This window comes from Pimephales promelas, chromosome 24, assembly GCF_988280905.1.
Source record: "Pimephales promelas chromosome 24, fPimPro1.hap1.1, whole genome shotgun sequence".
Classification (NCBI taxonomy): domain Eukaryota; kingdom Metazoa; phylum Chordata; class Actinopteri; order Cypriniformes; family Leuciscidae; genus Pimephales; species Pimephales promelas.
The window spans coordinates 11,724,934-11,742,058 of NC_142792.1; the positions used below are offsets into that span (position 1 = coordinate 11,724,934).

General features: G+C 37.3%; 1 protein-coding gene across 1 annotated transcript in view; it reads left to right on the plus strand.

The window, feature by feature from the left end:
* The first annotated feature begins 1,832 nt into the window (after positions 1 to 1,832).
* Positions 1,833 to 17,125, plus strand: part of pawr (PRKC, apoptosis, WT1, regulator) — a 53,757-nt gene continuing 38,464 nt past the window's right edge. Inside the window, exon 1 of the mRNA XM_039663360.2 lies at positions 1,833 to 2,615. Coding sequence (XP_039519294.2) covers positions 2,124 to 2,615 — 492 coding nt within the window. The 5' untranslated portion in view covers positions 1,833 to 2,123. The remainder of the gene's footprint in view (positions 2,616 to 17,125) is intronic.

A 17,125-nucleotide genomic window follows, 5' to 3' on the forward strand; every position in this document is an offset into this window, starting at 1 on the left:
TTTTTTGCAAAAATAAACAACAAATTCCTCACTGGCTTTAGTCTTGAGTTTTCTTAAATATGGCCTGTGGAGAGTGGCTAAATCCTGATGGAATGCATTAGGAATCAAAAGAATCTCTAAAGGACTTTCCACAATTGGGTCACAAAGGGCCCTGTTGTTGGAGTATTTTTTTATATATCTCTTATTATCAAATAAATTAAAACAGTATTGGAAAATATAGTTACAATTTAACATGTTTTTTTATTCTAATATATTTTAAAATTTAATATGCAAAGCTGAATTTTCAGCATCATTACCTCAGTCATGAGTGTAACATGATCATTCAGAAATAATGCTGATTTGCTGCTCATAAATGACACATACACACACATACAGGTAAAAATTAACCTGATTGCCTTAAAACTTTAAGTTCGTTGAAATTGAAAAATTGAGTTAATTCAACAAAGTTTCTGATTTAATAATCAGAAACTCAAATTATTGTGTTATCTGAACCACATAAATTAAGTTGATTTGACAGAAGAAAAAACGTTATGATAACAAATCTTTTTTGTAGTATATGTATATGGTATATATATATATATATATTAGTATATAGTAGAATAGTATATTCTAAAAACCATGATACATTTTTTTTAGGATTCTTTGATGAATAGAAAGTTCAACAGCATTTATTTCAAATAGAAATCTAGGCCTATTTTAACCATATAAATGTCTTCACTGTGACTTTTGACCTGACCTCAAAATTTTTTACGGCATTGTGATGTAGATTTTCCCTTTATGATCAAAGAATACAAAAAGCTTCTCATACTCCAATGGTTCATGCAAATAAAGATGACAGGAACTATGAGACATCTTTTCCCTTTTTTTTAGGGACGTAACAAGTCCCTAAAAAATAAACAAGACAATTACTTACATGTTACACAACATGCCCCCCTCAAAACATTTCACAAGAACAAGGAATGTTTTTTTTGGTTTTTATTTCTTTACTATCATAATGCATTCATTTTGAACAGCAGCATCCACTTAGTGGCAATGTTAGACAATCTCTGACGTATAAGTATGTGTCGAAAATTATGATATGCCAGTTTATGAACAATTTGATGATAGTCAGGTTGCATGCAGAGATGACTCTATGCACCTCTGTTATCTAAGACATTGAATTTCCTTATCTCTGAGAGTCTTCAGGTCACAAACACTCGAAAATGAGTGACTCGTGCTCTCTCGGGACCTATCTGAGAGAACAGGCCATTCTAATCACCAACCAGTGTGTCTCATCATTACACGTAGAGCAACATATGTCTGTATGTCTTTAAATGGATAGTTCACACAAAAATAAAAACAACAAAATAAGAAATTTTAAAGTGTGTTGGTAACCAGACAGTTGACGGTAGCCATTGACTTATAAAAAATAAATAAAAATTCCGAGGGGTCCATCTTTTTTACTCCACAAATAAAATAAAAAAACAATAATGTCTCATCCCTCATTAACAAATATTCGATATAATATAAACACTATTTTCCAGAGACACAAAATTAGATAATTTAACCTCAAAACTAAACAAATGTTGATATTCTTCTTAAAAGAGAAAATAGAAAATAGCATAGCCATTCATCCAAAATTGTCAATTCCTATTATCAAGGGACAAAAATAAGGTGGGTTTATAGGCTACTTTCATCTTTCCCTAGTTAAATATTTTTATCAAAGCAAATTAAAAATATGAAAATGAATGCTGAATGTGCCTGACAAGTCCCTATCGTTTCCCTTCGGATATTTCCGTGACTGCTCGGAAACTCTTCGGAGGAGGGGCAGGACTCAGCGCTGGAGTGCGCGTGCTGCAACTAATCTAGTTCATTCCAACTACCAGTTGAGTTCACCTGAACTTCTGACGAATGTTCATGCGCGCGCAGGTGAGCTTTACCCGGACACTTTCTTTCGAGACACCACTTACTTGACAGCTTTTGAATGTTTTAAAGTTAGTACATCACAGTTTGGGTCAACTTTAAAAGCGCACTTCCAAAATAATATCTAAACACTTCTGAGGAATGTGGATCTGAAAAGCAATATTTGTATAGTGTGTTTACAAAGTGAGTTGGGTCGCACGAGACATTCTCAAAAGGAAATCATGGCAACGGGAGGATTTAAATCTACCAGCGCAACGGACTTTCTGGAGGAATGGAAAGCAAAGCGTGAAAAGATGAGAGCAAAGATGCTTGGAGATATCGCCGCCGCCACCGGGAGAACTAACGTTACTGAGTTAAACAACAACAACGGCAGCTCGGTCAACTGCGTCTCCCCTTCGTCCTCCTATCCGGTGGCCCGGTCCTCCTCCTTATCCGCTTTGAAGCGGCCGGACGACGAGTCAAAGTCACCCGAGCCCCCCGTGGGAAACTTGAAGAAGACGCCGGAGAAAGTGAGCGGAGTCCCTCAGGCGGAGAGCTCGAGCCCCAGCCCAGCTGGTGTGGATGACAGCGATAAGGAGAGTCCCACACCCAGCAAGAGCAAAGAGAAGAAGAGCTCAGGACCCAGCGCCAGAAAGGGCAAAGGACAGATTGAGAAAAGGAAGTTAAGAGAGAAGAGGAGATCAACAGGTGTTGTCAGCATACCGTCCACTGAAGTGAGTTCACTTTTAAAGTTTAGCTAGCTACCATTTCTTCCAGGTAACTTAGCAGCAGCAATATAGTATCAGAGGGTACTACAACTTAGTATACTTCCAAAAAACACATGATAATGCTATGGTACTTCTACTGAGTTGGCTTTTCTTCAACCACATTTATGTAAGTTATGTAAACAGTATTAAATACATGATATTATCATGGCACCAATGTTATAGAACCATGTTGGAGTTGCAACCCTATAGATAGACAGTATCCTACCTAAATATGTTTTGTAACTAAAGTAGACAAGAATGTTTTTACCATGGTACCAATGTACCAACAAGGCTGCAATACCTTTTTGCAAGTGATCTTTTGGTTGACATTGTTGCAAGTTATTCATGTAGCCAGATTTCTAGCTGATTAAGTTTATAAACATGGTATTACCATGGTATTATTTCCATAAAACCAGGGTAATGGTTACAACTTACTTAGCCATGATACTTCGATGTAGGCCTATACAGTGATCCTAAACGATTGCCATATTATTAATATGTCATGTATGCATACTTTAAAGAATGCTATGGTGTTACTACGCTGCTAGTTTCAAAGAAACCACATGATATTATCAATGGCAATGTGTCAAAAAAACAAACAAACATATCAAGTGGTAAAAGTACCACCATACCTTGGCACTTTTGTGTAAGTGATCTTTTGGCCCATATACTGAATTGCAACCATGTTTATAAATAGTATCCTAAATGTGTTTTGTAACTAAATTGTACCATTGTATGAAAAAAGGTGACAATACCATCATACTTTTTTTGTAAGTGGTCTATTGGTTTATTTTTATGAAGTTGCCATTTATTATGTAGACAGACAGCATGTTAGACACGTTTTGTAAATTAATTAAAAACAAAAACAAACAAACAAACAAACAAAAAAACATTATGATAATATTGTCATGGACCCATGTCCATACAACCATTGTAATGGTTACTTGCCCACGATACTGAAAGATTTACATCAATATGCTGTGTATTTACAAGTACTTAAAATCTTAGTATTACCATCATGCTATAGTTTCCAAAAAAAATTGTTACTTTGTGTTGCCATTATTTCAACTACATTTGCTATCTACATGAACTTATCCTAGCCATACCATGTGACTAGAACACTTTGAGTTAACTACTTTACTTTTATCATCCTCCAAAAACATGGTAATATGAAATCTCTTTTGTAAATTGGTCCATTTGTCAAAAACTGGCATTTTTGCAACCACATTTCCTTATATAGACACAACCTTTGCCAAGTTAACTAAAGTAGAAAAAGCTGTAATCTAAAATCCATCGTTAAATGTCACTCCCATCGCTTAGCTTGCATGTCTGACTTATGTAATGTGAAATATCAGCTCAATACATTTCTCCTCTAAGCAACACACATAAATCAAGACTAGAAGCCAACGAGTCTGATGACTAACAGATTGAGATCATATTATACTTATTTTCTCCATAATGATTTTGTGGGTTGCAGGGTAACATTCTACAACAACATGCAATGTAGGGAGAACATGGTACGGCTGTTCCTCTAGTTTAAGACACTTCGTAATTTGATTGGTTCACCATAACAATTCCTCCAAAACATGCCAACTGCCTCATAAGTTTCTCCCCTTTCAATCTATCACATTCCCAAACATAAGCAACAAGGCTTGTTAGCGTATTGTGCCATTGGTGTACATACTAGAGCTGTGAATGTCTGCTTACCACCCAGCTCCACTGCCCCCGCGGATAGTTACTGTTGGAGGCTGACCAGTATGTCTGCTTTGGCTGAAGACATCCTGTCATTAGCCTCTTGCACTGTGCCAAGGTAAAGTAGTTTGGGAAGTGGGCACAGGCCAAGACTTAATGTTAGGGTGTATTTGTAGAGATGAGTGTTTAAGTACACAATCATGATCCATGGTCTTGCTGGGGTTGTTACTGCAAGAATGTGTGTGAGGCTGGGTAAATTATTTATCATTTTGACACTTTCTATTTAATCTCTCGGGTTGAAGTGAGCATAAGCGAGGGAGCATGTCATGCAGTTTGAGCGCTTTTAGTGTGTATGTGTGAAGGCAGCTAATGGCCATTACAAGCTGTCTAAACCCATTCAACCACCTGAAACTATTATTTATGCTTGGTATGGTATGTCTCACTCCTCTTGGACATATCAAACATGTCCAGTGTCTGCTTAGTTTTGTGAAAATGCATTGCAATTCTTCTGTGAACAGCTTTGAGTAAAGATATGCAGGATTTTCTAGAGGTTGTTTCCCTGTACTTCCTGCCGTGGCTTCAAATTGATAGGGTTCATTGTTCGACCGTGCGCATTTAGCAGCTTGCTGTGAGTTATCAGACTCTTGTGGAGCCTCCCAGATCTCTCCCTGAAACCTAAACTTTGTTTCCCTCTGTCATTGTTATGGGGGGCCGTTAACCTAAAGGCTGCCTGGAACTCCGGCTCCAAGCAATTCATGAGCAATCCGTTGCAGACACACCTTCAGCTGTGTATATCCGACTGTAACTTTAATCCATAATGTTTGTTTTGTATTACAGATCTGAAAGTTCACATCATTTTATAAATGTTCTTTTGCGACGTGTATTTTGCTGGGGTGACTGAGATGTTTGTTTTAATTTGGAAATGTGTTTGGGCCAGCGCAGCTCTAATAAACGCAAATGCTATTGTTTGACATCTGGCCGAGTCTCAAACTCCTCACGACCCGTTTGTAGATAAAAGCCTCCATGTCCGGTCTTCTTGGCGGTTTTCCATTTCAAATTCCAAATTCAGCCTAAACAACGACAATCTCTTCTTTATGGGCCATGGAAACTCTTTTTTTATTTTGAGCAGGAGAACTGGAAATTAACCTGGATAAGCGCGAGGGGATCATGTAATATTGTTTGTGTCCCAATTGAATGGAATTCACCCCTGAGAAATAGACTAAATATTTATGATTGTTTCTTGCTGAATTAATTGCTATGGGCAGTGAGTTGTGAGCACCTAAAGCTGGACAAGATATGGCAACGTTGAAAGAGATTATACCAAGTGTTTACATTGTGAGGTCTTTAGGGATTTTGATCTGACATTTGAACAGGAAACCTGGACTAATTGGCAAATGGCACTTGTCTCTGGCAGCAGCCATGTGGATGAAAAGCAGTTCCTTATCTTATGCTTCTAGTGATACGTAGGGTCTGGTTAACCAAGCGAGGTTCTCGTACAAGCAAATCAAGACTAGATGAAGATGAAATACTTCTGTTAGAGCACAATTTTCTTTTACAACTTGTGTTCCTGCAGTTGTTGATCTACTTATTTGTTAGTGGTCGATGACCTGTTGTAAAATGTTAAAAGATTGGCACCTTGGTTAACTGCTACAATTTGGTTTAACAGTTTATATTTGCCTTTGTTGGCAGTGGTCCACTGCCTGGAATGAGACATTGCCGCCTAAACAAGCATGTTTTAGAGTCACTCATTTTTCCAAACAAGGTCACATCAACACTACAAATACCTTTGAGATTCAGTCATGGGTAAGCAAGGTAAGTGTAACAATGTGCAAAGTTAGGAAGGAGGCAGACCAGTGAACGTTCAACAATTTGAATAATAAATAATTAAACAAAAACGGAAGTAAAGACGGCAGTCCTTAAAAACATTAAATGAAATAGTCCAGGTCTGGTCTCTCTCGTCCTTCTCTGACATCGCTTCTCCTTTTAAGCTTCCGCTCCTCTGTTAAAGAAACAAGACTTGTAGATAAAAATGCCACCTGCCTCGTCCTGCTCGCCACAGTAAGCAACCGGTTATTAGCTTGGTCCTTCACTCTTTCTGCTTTTATTTTTAGAACATTCCAGGCTATTTACCAAGCATAGTAAAGTATTTATGCTAATCCTTTCAACAAAGGATAAAGGATATTCCAGCATTTTTTTTTTTGTTACTGCTGATATTTGTGGTAGAGACTACACTGCATTCCCATGTCCTCCTCTAGGGGTGTAATATACAGTGGCCCAGTAGTGCACAACACAATGAAATTTAAAAAGGAAATTAAGCCACAACACAACGGAAATTTTACGACACAACGAAATGCTCCCGACCACTAGAGAGCTCTTGGAGCGTGATAAAGTTAGTTTTATAGTTTTATCGTTAGTTCTAAGTACTTGTTTTTAAAAGTACTTGAGTATCAAGAGTACAAGAGTACATTTTCTAAATATTACATTACTACTGCCTCAGTGCTTACATGTACAGAAACGTCCTACATGGACTTATGAAAAATGTTAATGTTACTACCTTGGAGAATGTAAAAGGAATTGAAAGTAAAATCAAGTCATTTTCATCTTTTTACCATGTTGCTTTATTTAATATTTAAGACATTTTTGGGAAAATTGAAATAGTCTGGCGAGGTGGGGCCACGGGTTGGCACATTCCCGGGATGAACCTGCTGCAACTTCATCCATTGTTCCGTCCATGGTTTTGTCTCTTATCTAAATCTGACCATGGAGTTGACATCACGTTTGAGAGGGTAACCACAAATTAAGGGTTTCCGAGATTTTTCTTTTTTCCATTTTTTTTTAGTAGTAACGGGTAGGGCTGTCAAATGATTAATTGCGATCAATCGCATCCAAAATAAAAGTTTGTGTTTACATAATATATGTGGGTGCACTGTGTATAATTATATATATATATATATATATATATGTAATACACACACATGCATGTATATTTAAGAAAAAAATATTATTTATATATAAAATTGATATTTATATATAATATAAATTATATATAAATCTATATACAGTATATATATATATATATATATATATATATATATATATATATACATGAAAATATTTCTTAAATATATACAAGTATGTGTGTGTGTATATATATATATATATATATGTATATATAATTATACACAGTGCACCCACATATATTATGTAAACACAAACTTTTATTTTGGATGCAATTAATTGTTTGACAGCCCTAGTAACGGGTACTCGCGGTTATGGATAGAATTGTAGTGAAGTAAAGAGTACAACATTTCCCTTTCAATAGAGTAAAGTCATGAGTTCTCCACAAAAATGATACTCTAGCAAAGTACAGATCCCTCAAATTTTTACTTAAGTACTGTAGTGTACTCAAGTAAATGTACTCCGTTACTGTCCGGCTCTGAAAGTCAGCAGTCTGAAAAATATATCAGCACCAAGTTTTTGATAAAACAAGGTGGGTAGGGTCTAACTTTACACTCAGGGTCCTGCAAAGAGCCATAGGCCCTTAGATGTGAGCCATTGTTAATGTACTGCTCAACAGTCAAGCATGATGTACTACATCTATTTAACTGTCGGACCAAATCAGCACACATAATCGAAGATCTGGAATGCAATGAGACCAAGACTCCCTGTACTGGCCCTTCTGAACGGTCACCAATCTCCTCAGATTACATTCCGCTCTGTCTTATTTAGCTGTCTGGTCTTTTCAAGCATGACACAGTGTCAGATGGACTCACTTTCAGTTCAGAATTTATGCTCTTCCTTGTTTATGATGCATGCATTGTCATTTTCCACAGTTATGAGCCACAATCAATTCAGTCGCATGTGGTAATGGCACCAATAAGAGGGCCGTGCCAACTTTTGCGTTTGGATTCATCTCTTAGAAACAGAACGGTCACGGTGTGTGCACATGAATTAGGTAGCAGGTTGATTGTGACAGTCGTGCTCATCACTCTTCCTCATTGGTGTAGGACAGTGTGCATGTATGAACTCTATAAATAGCCCCTTCTACTTTGTGTGTTTAGATTTTATCTTTTTGTTTGCTTGAGAAATGCTTTGTCAGCGTCACAGTGACGCATTCCTCCAGACTGAGTCGTCACTTATTAACGTGCACCAGCTAACGCTTGGAAAATAGACTAAATGACCTACTCCCTCTGTGTGGCCCCTCTCTTATCTAGAATGTCTGTGTTGATGAGCGGTTGCTTGTTGGTTCAACATTTGAAGCCTTTGGTATAAGGGGGCAGAGTTCAAAAGAGGAAATAGTTAGTTGTATAACCTCTACTGAGATGGGCCATCAGTGTTGGAGAAATTACTCTGAAGCTGTTGCTTCCCAAGCTACTCATGAATAAATTAAAGGGGGCAAAATGTTCAGTTCATCAAAGAATTGTAAAAAAAAAAAGTATCATGGTTTTCACACAAATGTCAGTCAGCTGTTTTCAACATTGATAATAAGGTTTCTGAAGGATCATGTGACACTGAAGAATTAAAAATAGAAAATAGAAAACAACTATTTTAAGTTGTAATATTATATGTCGTAATGTCAGGATTGTTGTTTTACTTTATTTTTGATAAAATAAATGCAGCATTGATTGGCATAAGTGACTTTGAAAAACACAAAATAATCTTACCAAGCCCAAATTTTGGATAGTACTGCTTTATATTAATTGTTTGATAATATAATGACAAAAATATAAAAATGTATAAATGCATTGGATAGTGCTGTCAAATTAATGAATCACCATTAGTCGCATCTCTAACATAAAATTTTGTGTTTAGATAATAATATATGCGTGCGTGTATACATTATATACAGTATATGTGTGTATGTCTCTAGATACACAGACACACATTTATATAATGCAAATAAATATAATAATATACAGTAGGCATATACACACATTATATAAACAAACCTTTATCTTAGATGCGATAATCATGATTCATTCATTTGACAGCTCTAAATAGGGATCACAGGTTGAGAGAACTAATCTTTTTACAGATTCATTTACACTAAAAACTTAATAGAACCATATTTGTTTCATATATGAAGCAATTCAAATCAATGAATTGAAGTTGGCAATGTCAAATAGTACATGGAGAGTGTGTTTGATGATTACAATGTACATTTGACATAACATTTTGGCACACTACACCACAAAGCTTTGGAAAAAGATGTTTGTTCCTGGAAATTGCTGGACTATTTTGAAAACAGCTGAGCTTTACTGTCAGGCTACAGAAAAACTAGTTAGGTTAGTAGCGTAGCTACTTATTCAGTGATGGGGAGTAACTGTAACACTTTGTCATTCATATTCAACATGGATTGCAAACACATTGGCCTGTAGGCTAGGCAATGTCGAAAGTTTTATTTGTGTATTTTAGAAAAAAGTGCAGAACCCTTGGAGAGAAATGCCAGCGTGTTTTTAATGATATCGGCTCACATTTTGTCACACAATGATTATTTACACGACTGGCTGTTAGCTTTGATTGTGTGTGAGCAGAAACAATGATTATAAAACAGAGTGGATTTGGCCATTAGTAGTTTGTGAACATTCCTTTCAGCAGGGCGCTCGGTATGAATCAGTGGTAAAACCAGGCCACTCTGCGTGATTAGGCATTAGCCTGTCTACTTACATTCACCATTGCACAACAAGACAAATCTGCTGGCTTTTTGCTTTCTTTCTTTTTTTTTACTTTCACCCTTTGATCCTTTCCCTCTATCTCTCAGCTCTCACTGTATCTGTTTTTTCTTTCTGTCATGTGGTGTAAAGCATGCTGATAGGTTGGTATTTCAAGATCTCAAATCAGTTTCACCTGATGCAAGATACTTGTTTATTATAGAAGGAAATAGCACAAACACAGAAAACAATGTAAAGTGGAGTTATTATTAAATTAGATTTCTTATCTTTTGAGAAGTGTAGTATCCTTAAAGGCAAAAACGAATTGGTAAACTTTGGAATTCAACACGTCCCACACTGCATTGGAGAAAAATTATATTTCAAAATGAAGATTCTTGAGGAATGATGTGCTGTTTAGAGCGATTTTTGTGTGTGTTGTTACGACCATGTTCAAGCATTCATTAATCATATGCAGAACATCTTTAATTATTGTTTTATTACTTGCGCAATGATAGTGCAGCACCCTAGAAACCACCCAAAACCACTCAAGCAAAACACTAAAATCTGCTTAAAACACTGTAGCAATTGGATAGCAATTCAATGGGTTCCCAAAACACCATAGCACGGTGCACAGAGTTGTACAAAGACACCATTCCAAGCTTCTTTCATATTCCTCTTGTCAGTACACCTAAGGCTCTCCAATATGCTGTTTCATGCCACATCTCTATGGTTACACCTCAGCTCAGACTTTGATCTCAAATAAATGTTTGCATTGTTGCCAAACTATGACACTGAATGCTAGTGGGGCATTAAAATTAAACTTAAACATTTATCCATGTTCTTGTTTTGAGTCACATTACTGAGTAACAGCATTGAATAACGTAGAAATGTGCCGAGCAATCAAGAAACATGACCTTTCATCAGTGTATGCATTCCTGAAGTTGATTAAGGATTTAAGTTGATTTTCCTTCATTAAAGTCGCATTTGTGTATTGACTGTTTGTAAACTGTTGTGATTTGTTTGAGCAAAGGCTTTAAAGAATGTGAATAATTTCTAAGGTCTACAGCTTCTCCCATACCTCGTACCTCAATGTTCCTCGAAGTCAAATTAGGGATCTGCTCAGAGTAGGAGGATCCATGGACATATCAAAACACGAATCAAAACACAAAAACACTTTGGAATGTAACCGGCAAAACTCTGAACATCAAATAAAAACGTGCCACCAAAAGGCCATGGATTTATCATCAAACCAAGAATATGTTTAGTTTCCACAGGGATATCCTTTGAAGGATAAACTTGTACTTTTCTTGGAATGAATTTTGCATGACCATCAAAGTAGTCCTGGAATACCCCATCCTCATGTTGCCTTCATTTTTGCATATTTTTTGTGGGGGTGGGGGGGGGGGATGTTATAAAAGCCAAAATGTCCAGTGGATTTTTAATAAAATGTTGTATCTTATTTATTAGTAACCACACAAAGTTAACCATGCCATTGTATATATTCACCTCACCATCTATAGAGTCTGTCAGCTTGCTGATGATTCCGGACTTTCAATCAAATAAATGCTATTTCTTTTTCACTGTGGAAAATACACACAGTAGCCCTCATTTATCATTCTTGTGTAGAAACGGGTGTATGTTGGCGTAAGATTATGCTTACACTCCTCTCACCGCCTGATTTATGAAGCTGTGCGTACCTTTGAAATCCAGGCGTATGCAATAGACTATATGCATGCCCAAGTTCCGCATTTGACGCAAGGATGCTCTTCAGTTTCTGGTTGGGGAGATTAAAGCGGAGGAAAACCGAGGAAAACGGGATTATAGTCTTCAAAATTTACTGTCCTCCTGTCTTTGAAACGAAACTTTCATACGTTTAGATGTAATTTTATATAGTTATGTTTATTTAATATAATTTTAAAAAGAAGCATAAACACAACGAGGGGTGTCTGTTTTGTCTTTTTTTTGTGATTAATGTTTCTTTAGTATAACCATGGAGTATAAAATTAAATATAAATTCTCGGTATTGCATTGGACTCTACGATCGGCACAAGTTATCGAGCATCCTTACACCTTCACCGGAAATACCGCCATGCATAGAGCCCATACCTGCCCTTGATAAATCCGACAGCTGAAAACGATCATCATTAGAATAACACGCCCCTATATATTCAAGTCTCAGCTTCCCCCACGCATTTATTTTGCATATTTTCCTTTTATTTTACTGCACGTCTTTTGAAATAGCATTCAATTTCGAATCACTTCACATGTATTGGGGTGTACAATACAGGCTACAGTACTATTGTACTATTGTACAATAGTGATGATGATGATGATGATGTGATGTGGAGTACCATTCATTCACATTAATAATTGCATGACAATTTGTAATATTCTTCTTCTTATTATTATGATTTGCATTATTAATGATGCTTATTGTTATTTAAAAGAAGAATGTCATTATTAAAATTATTATTATTATTATTATTATTATTATTATTATTTAAAAGAAGAAGAATGTATTTTTTATTATTTTGTCAGTCTGAATTATTTTTTGGTCATTGAAAGCCTTTCATTACCGAACCCAGTCCACGCGCACCTTCGTGAAATGTCAGGTAAAGCAAGCACACAGGCTCGCAACTGAAGGAATACATATGCCTACAAAATACAAGTCAAGTGTTTTTGTAAAGTCACACAAATTAAACATTGAAGTCCATGTTGAACAATAATAATTATTATGTTTGTGTTTTTTTTATAATAATATATCATATCTTTTAGTTTGTCAGTGCGTTTTGTGGTGTTAGGAATTTTTCTGCGCATTTCCGCACTAACTCGAAACGTGTGTACACCACCTCCTGAGCTGGCGTAGGATTTGAGCGTGTCGTACGCCAACGTCCATATTGATAAATCTCAAAGTCACCGTGGTTTTGGGTGTACGTTGGAAATTTGGTGTACGCACTTTTAATAAATGAGGGCCAATATGCATCAAGTTGTTATACTGTATTCATAAATTTTCAATAACTGTAATGTAAAGCAATTAAGATGTTATTAAGGGTGTCACGATTTCGATTTCAAAGTTAATTCACAATTTTGAATTAAAAAATGAATCGTTGATGCTGCCACGCCCCCATATCACGTCCGTTTGGCTTGCCAAGCGTAAAAAACATGCTTGTTGAAGTGCTGCGAGTCCATGGTCAACCTCCTCTAACTTGGCTACAGCCATTCAAAAGATAGCATGGCGTCAGATGCAGGAAACCCATCGACAGAACGTGAAGGCAGCATCAATGTTCGCCTAATGTCCTGCTCTTGGCCTTGGTTCTGCTTGCTTGGCTCACTCATTTGAATTTCTCAACTCACTCATTTGAATTGTTCTTCAGCTATTATGTGTATTTTTCTGTGCTTGTGGCATTCACCTTTATTAGATCTCACTGTGTGATTGGGCAACCGCTTGAAAATGCCTTTCACCTTGACGCCCACAAGGTCTTGTTTTGTGACCTTGTACGGGCCTTGCCTTTTAACCTCTAGACGTTGACGTGAGAGGTTAGGGGGTCGGATCCCTCGTCAACACCTGCTAATCTTCAGGCCTTCCAGAAGAGTGAGTCAGAAGAGTTTCCAAAGATAACAAACAGGAGCAGAGCCTTTCTTCCCAACCATTCTTTTTCTTTGCAGCAGGGGATGCGTTTAGAGTGATGTGGCAGATGTACGTCATTGACTGGAATATCAGTGATTAGATTTATACTGCAGATTAAAAATTCTGTCTTAGAAACGACATGTTGTCAACCAAACAGCTGTGGCATCAGGTGCAGGAATGTTGATAATGTTCACACGCCCAGGGCTGAGCACTGTTTATGGTCGCAAGTGACGGGTAACTTCTTGCCTGCAGGATTGTGTTGGCAGTGTGATGAAATCCTTACCTAGAAAATGCATCATCAAAACTAATTTTTTTTGACGTTTGTGGTAGGCCTTCTCATGAACTCCTCATGAAATCAGAAAGACCCCATTTAGATATTTGTATACGTGTTCCTGTTCTTGTCTGCATGCAATTCCATGGTTCTTATTATTTCAAAGAAAAGGTTTGTCTTTATACATTTTGAGAAAAAAAAACAATGTAGTACTCCATTGGTGTACATCACCAGTGCCTTTAAATTTCAACCAATTGGTGCTGTCCTGCTATATAATGTCTCTTCTTCATAGGATCCCCCCGCATTGTACTTCCTTCATAGGATCCCAACCCATTGTACTTCCTTCATAGGATCCCAACCCATTGTACTTCCTTCATAGGAAGTACAATGGGTTGTGAAAGCCTTGTCAAGTTGATTCTAAGTTGTTTCTTTCTAGACCCTCTTAAAAAATACATACTCAACTGACTTGGGGCCTGGACCCCAGTTGAACTTGCTTCATTTCATGGTAGTATTCACCACGAATTCTACATGTTGATGATGGTCCCTGAAAAATCATGCCAACAAAATGACAACTGTTATTGTTCAGCAATCTGTTCAAAGTAAAAGAATCATTGCAGGCTCTAGGTTTGGTCTGTTGAAAGTAAGTAGGCAACTGTAGGCAAGGCTAATTTGTGGGTGATTGTCTTATAATTTTTAGTGCCCTTTTATTCGAATGAACTATCATTGATTGGGATCACAGGGTCAGATATGCAGCGAGTGATCTACATTTAATAGTCATGTTGCTCTGAGATTGACAGGTTTGGTGTTCCAGATTGTTGTTGTTACCCAGAGAGAGGGAGTTTTGTATCCTGCTTGGTAATTTATTGTGAAGTAATTCACAATAAGATTAAAGTTGGGAAATACCCCTTTCCATCCCTTTTCATTTTCTTTGCTCTGTAACTCCAATCTCTCTTTAAACTTTGAGTCTATTGATCTTTGCCTGATATTTCCACCTTGGACAATAGGCCTTCAGTGTTTTTGAATTTCCAGCTTTTATTCACAGTTGATTGTTTCTTTTTTTTCCAAGTAGCTCATTTATTTATTTGTGTATTCTGTGCACTGGCCCTATCTGTCCTTTCTGTAGAGAGAAACTAATCCATAACCATCACACAACCCTGGATATTCATCTTGGATTTTCATTATGTCCGTATTGATCCTAAAGGCTTTCTTTTGCATTCTTCTTTCAGCTTTTCATTTTTCTCCCCATCCTCCTCTCCTCATCCTCCCTTTGTTGACTCCGTTGTTGGAGTTTGGACTCGTTTAACCTTCAGACAAACTGTTTATTCTTGTCTGCTTATCCTCATTGTAGTCTTTCTCTGTAATTGTAGTCAAATTCTCTGTCACCGTTCTTGTTTCACTCCCAATGAGAAACTAACCTGCCTACATTTGGTTATCTGTTAGACCAGTTAGTTTGTCATTGCGGCTTAAAGTCTGCTTGAAATAGAAACCTGCCTCCATTCAGTCAACAGCGACTGGTTTGAACCAAGTCTCCACCACACTACAATTTTTATTTTTATTTTTTGATAATCCGTTTCACTTGGATGTGCTTCCATTCCAGTGCCTTCTAAAAATGTAACACCTTTTCCAAAACCTAGTGATCATCCTATGAAGAAGAATTCATGTTTCACTGTGACCAGCCCGTTCTCATCCTTTGGCGTCATATAGGTGACGCCATATGACATTTCTTCGAAATACAACGCACATGGCACCCTTTAGCGTCAATAAAACATGCAGAACCCAAGGCATCATACAGGTGACTGGCATTCTTTAGCGTCAATATGAGACCTAAACCTACCCATAACAGTGTGTGTTATATTGACGCTAAAGGGTGCCATGTGCGTAGTATTTCGACGAAATTTCATATGGCGTCACCTATATGACGCCAAAGGATGAGAATGCGTTGAACAAGCTCAGTGAAAAAATAAATGCAAGTTCAATACTGAAAATCTCAATGAACAAAAATATAGTAATTGAAAGTAAATTTAACTGTTTTGTTCATTGAAATATTTGTGTATGTGCTAATTAGTTTTATACATATAATACTTCTGATTTAGCTTAGCAACATGCTAAAGTCAGAAATCAATTTTAAGCCATTTCTGTGTTACTCATGTAGTGTTGCAATATGGTAAATTATAAGTTTCATGATAGTTAGGTTGGTTTGTACCTTTTGAAGGTATCTGCCTATGTAAGCAGGAGGAAATTCACTATGTTTTGGAACAGTGAAACTGTCTAGTAAACATAGACTGGCTATGTGGTTTATGTCTCAATGAGAGAGGAGGACAGAGAATGAGAGACCCAGACATTTATCCCCTCAACTGGGAAAGAGCCAATGACAACTTGGCTTACAGACTCAGGGTATGCGACAGACAACAGCAATATTACATTCACTCTCACCATTTACTTTTGTGTTGATGCTAGCCAGATGACCTTATATACTTCCTCTAATGAAGTTGCTGTCTTTAGTTTATATCTGCTAATGGAAAAATTAGATGTTTTATTACTGGAGAGATGACTTGGGCCTATTTACATTACCAGTCTCAGTTTATTGTGACAGCAATGACTAGTGTCTCAACAGAGATTTGCTAATACCTTTGTTTTAGCTCTCTTCTAGCTATTGCCAACAATCTGACTGTAAAATAATTATGCACCTTGTGTGTGATTCATTCATAATTATGTTTTGACTGTTTTCTGTCATCTTTTTTCTTCATCAAGTTGTTGGCCAATGATAGCTTGGGAGTGTGTGCTTAACTAGAATACAAATTTGTGCAGGTTAATGTAACCAGTGGGTGTTAATTACCCACTGCAACCAAAAGTAGACCAGCTGCATTTTTTTCTAGACACGCATTAAGAGAATCCCGCCCATGTGACCGCAGTTAGGCTTCACCTCAGGTATGCCCCTCTGAACATTACCATGCCGACGAGGAGTTGCATTGCGCACATTGCCGTGGAGGTGCTCGGTCTTCACCTCTCCCAGCGTTCTGATTGGATGGGGTTGCTAATACCCAGACACGATTTGAAGGTGACTCATGCTTCTGTGTCTGTTAATGTTGGAACACAATGGGCTCCATACACAGAGGCCCTCGGTGGGGAGGGCCAAGCATGCTCCAACGGTCCTAGCCCAAACCGCTGATTAACACTGGGCTGAATCTGAGAAAGCACGTGGAATGCTCTTTGGCTTGCCTGGTATGCAGGTGTA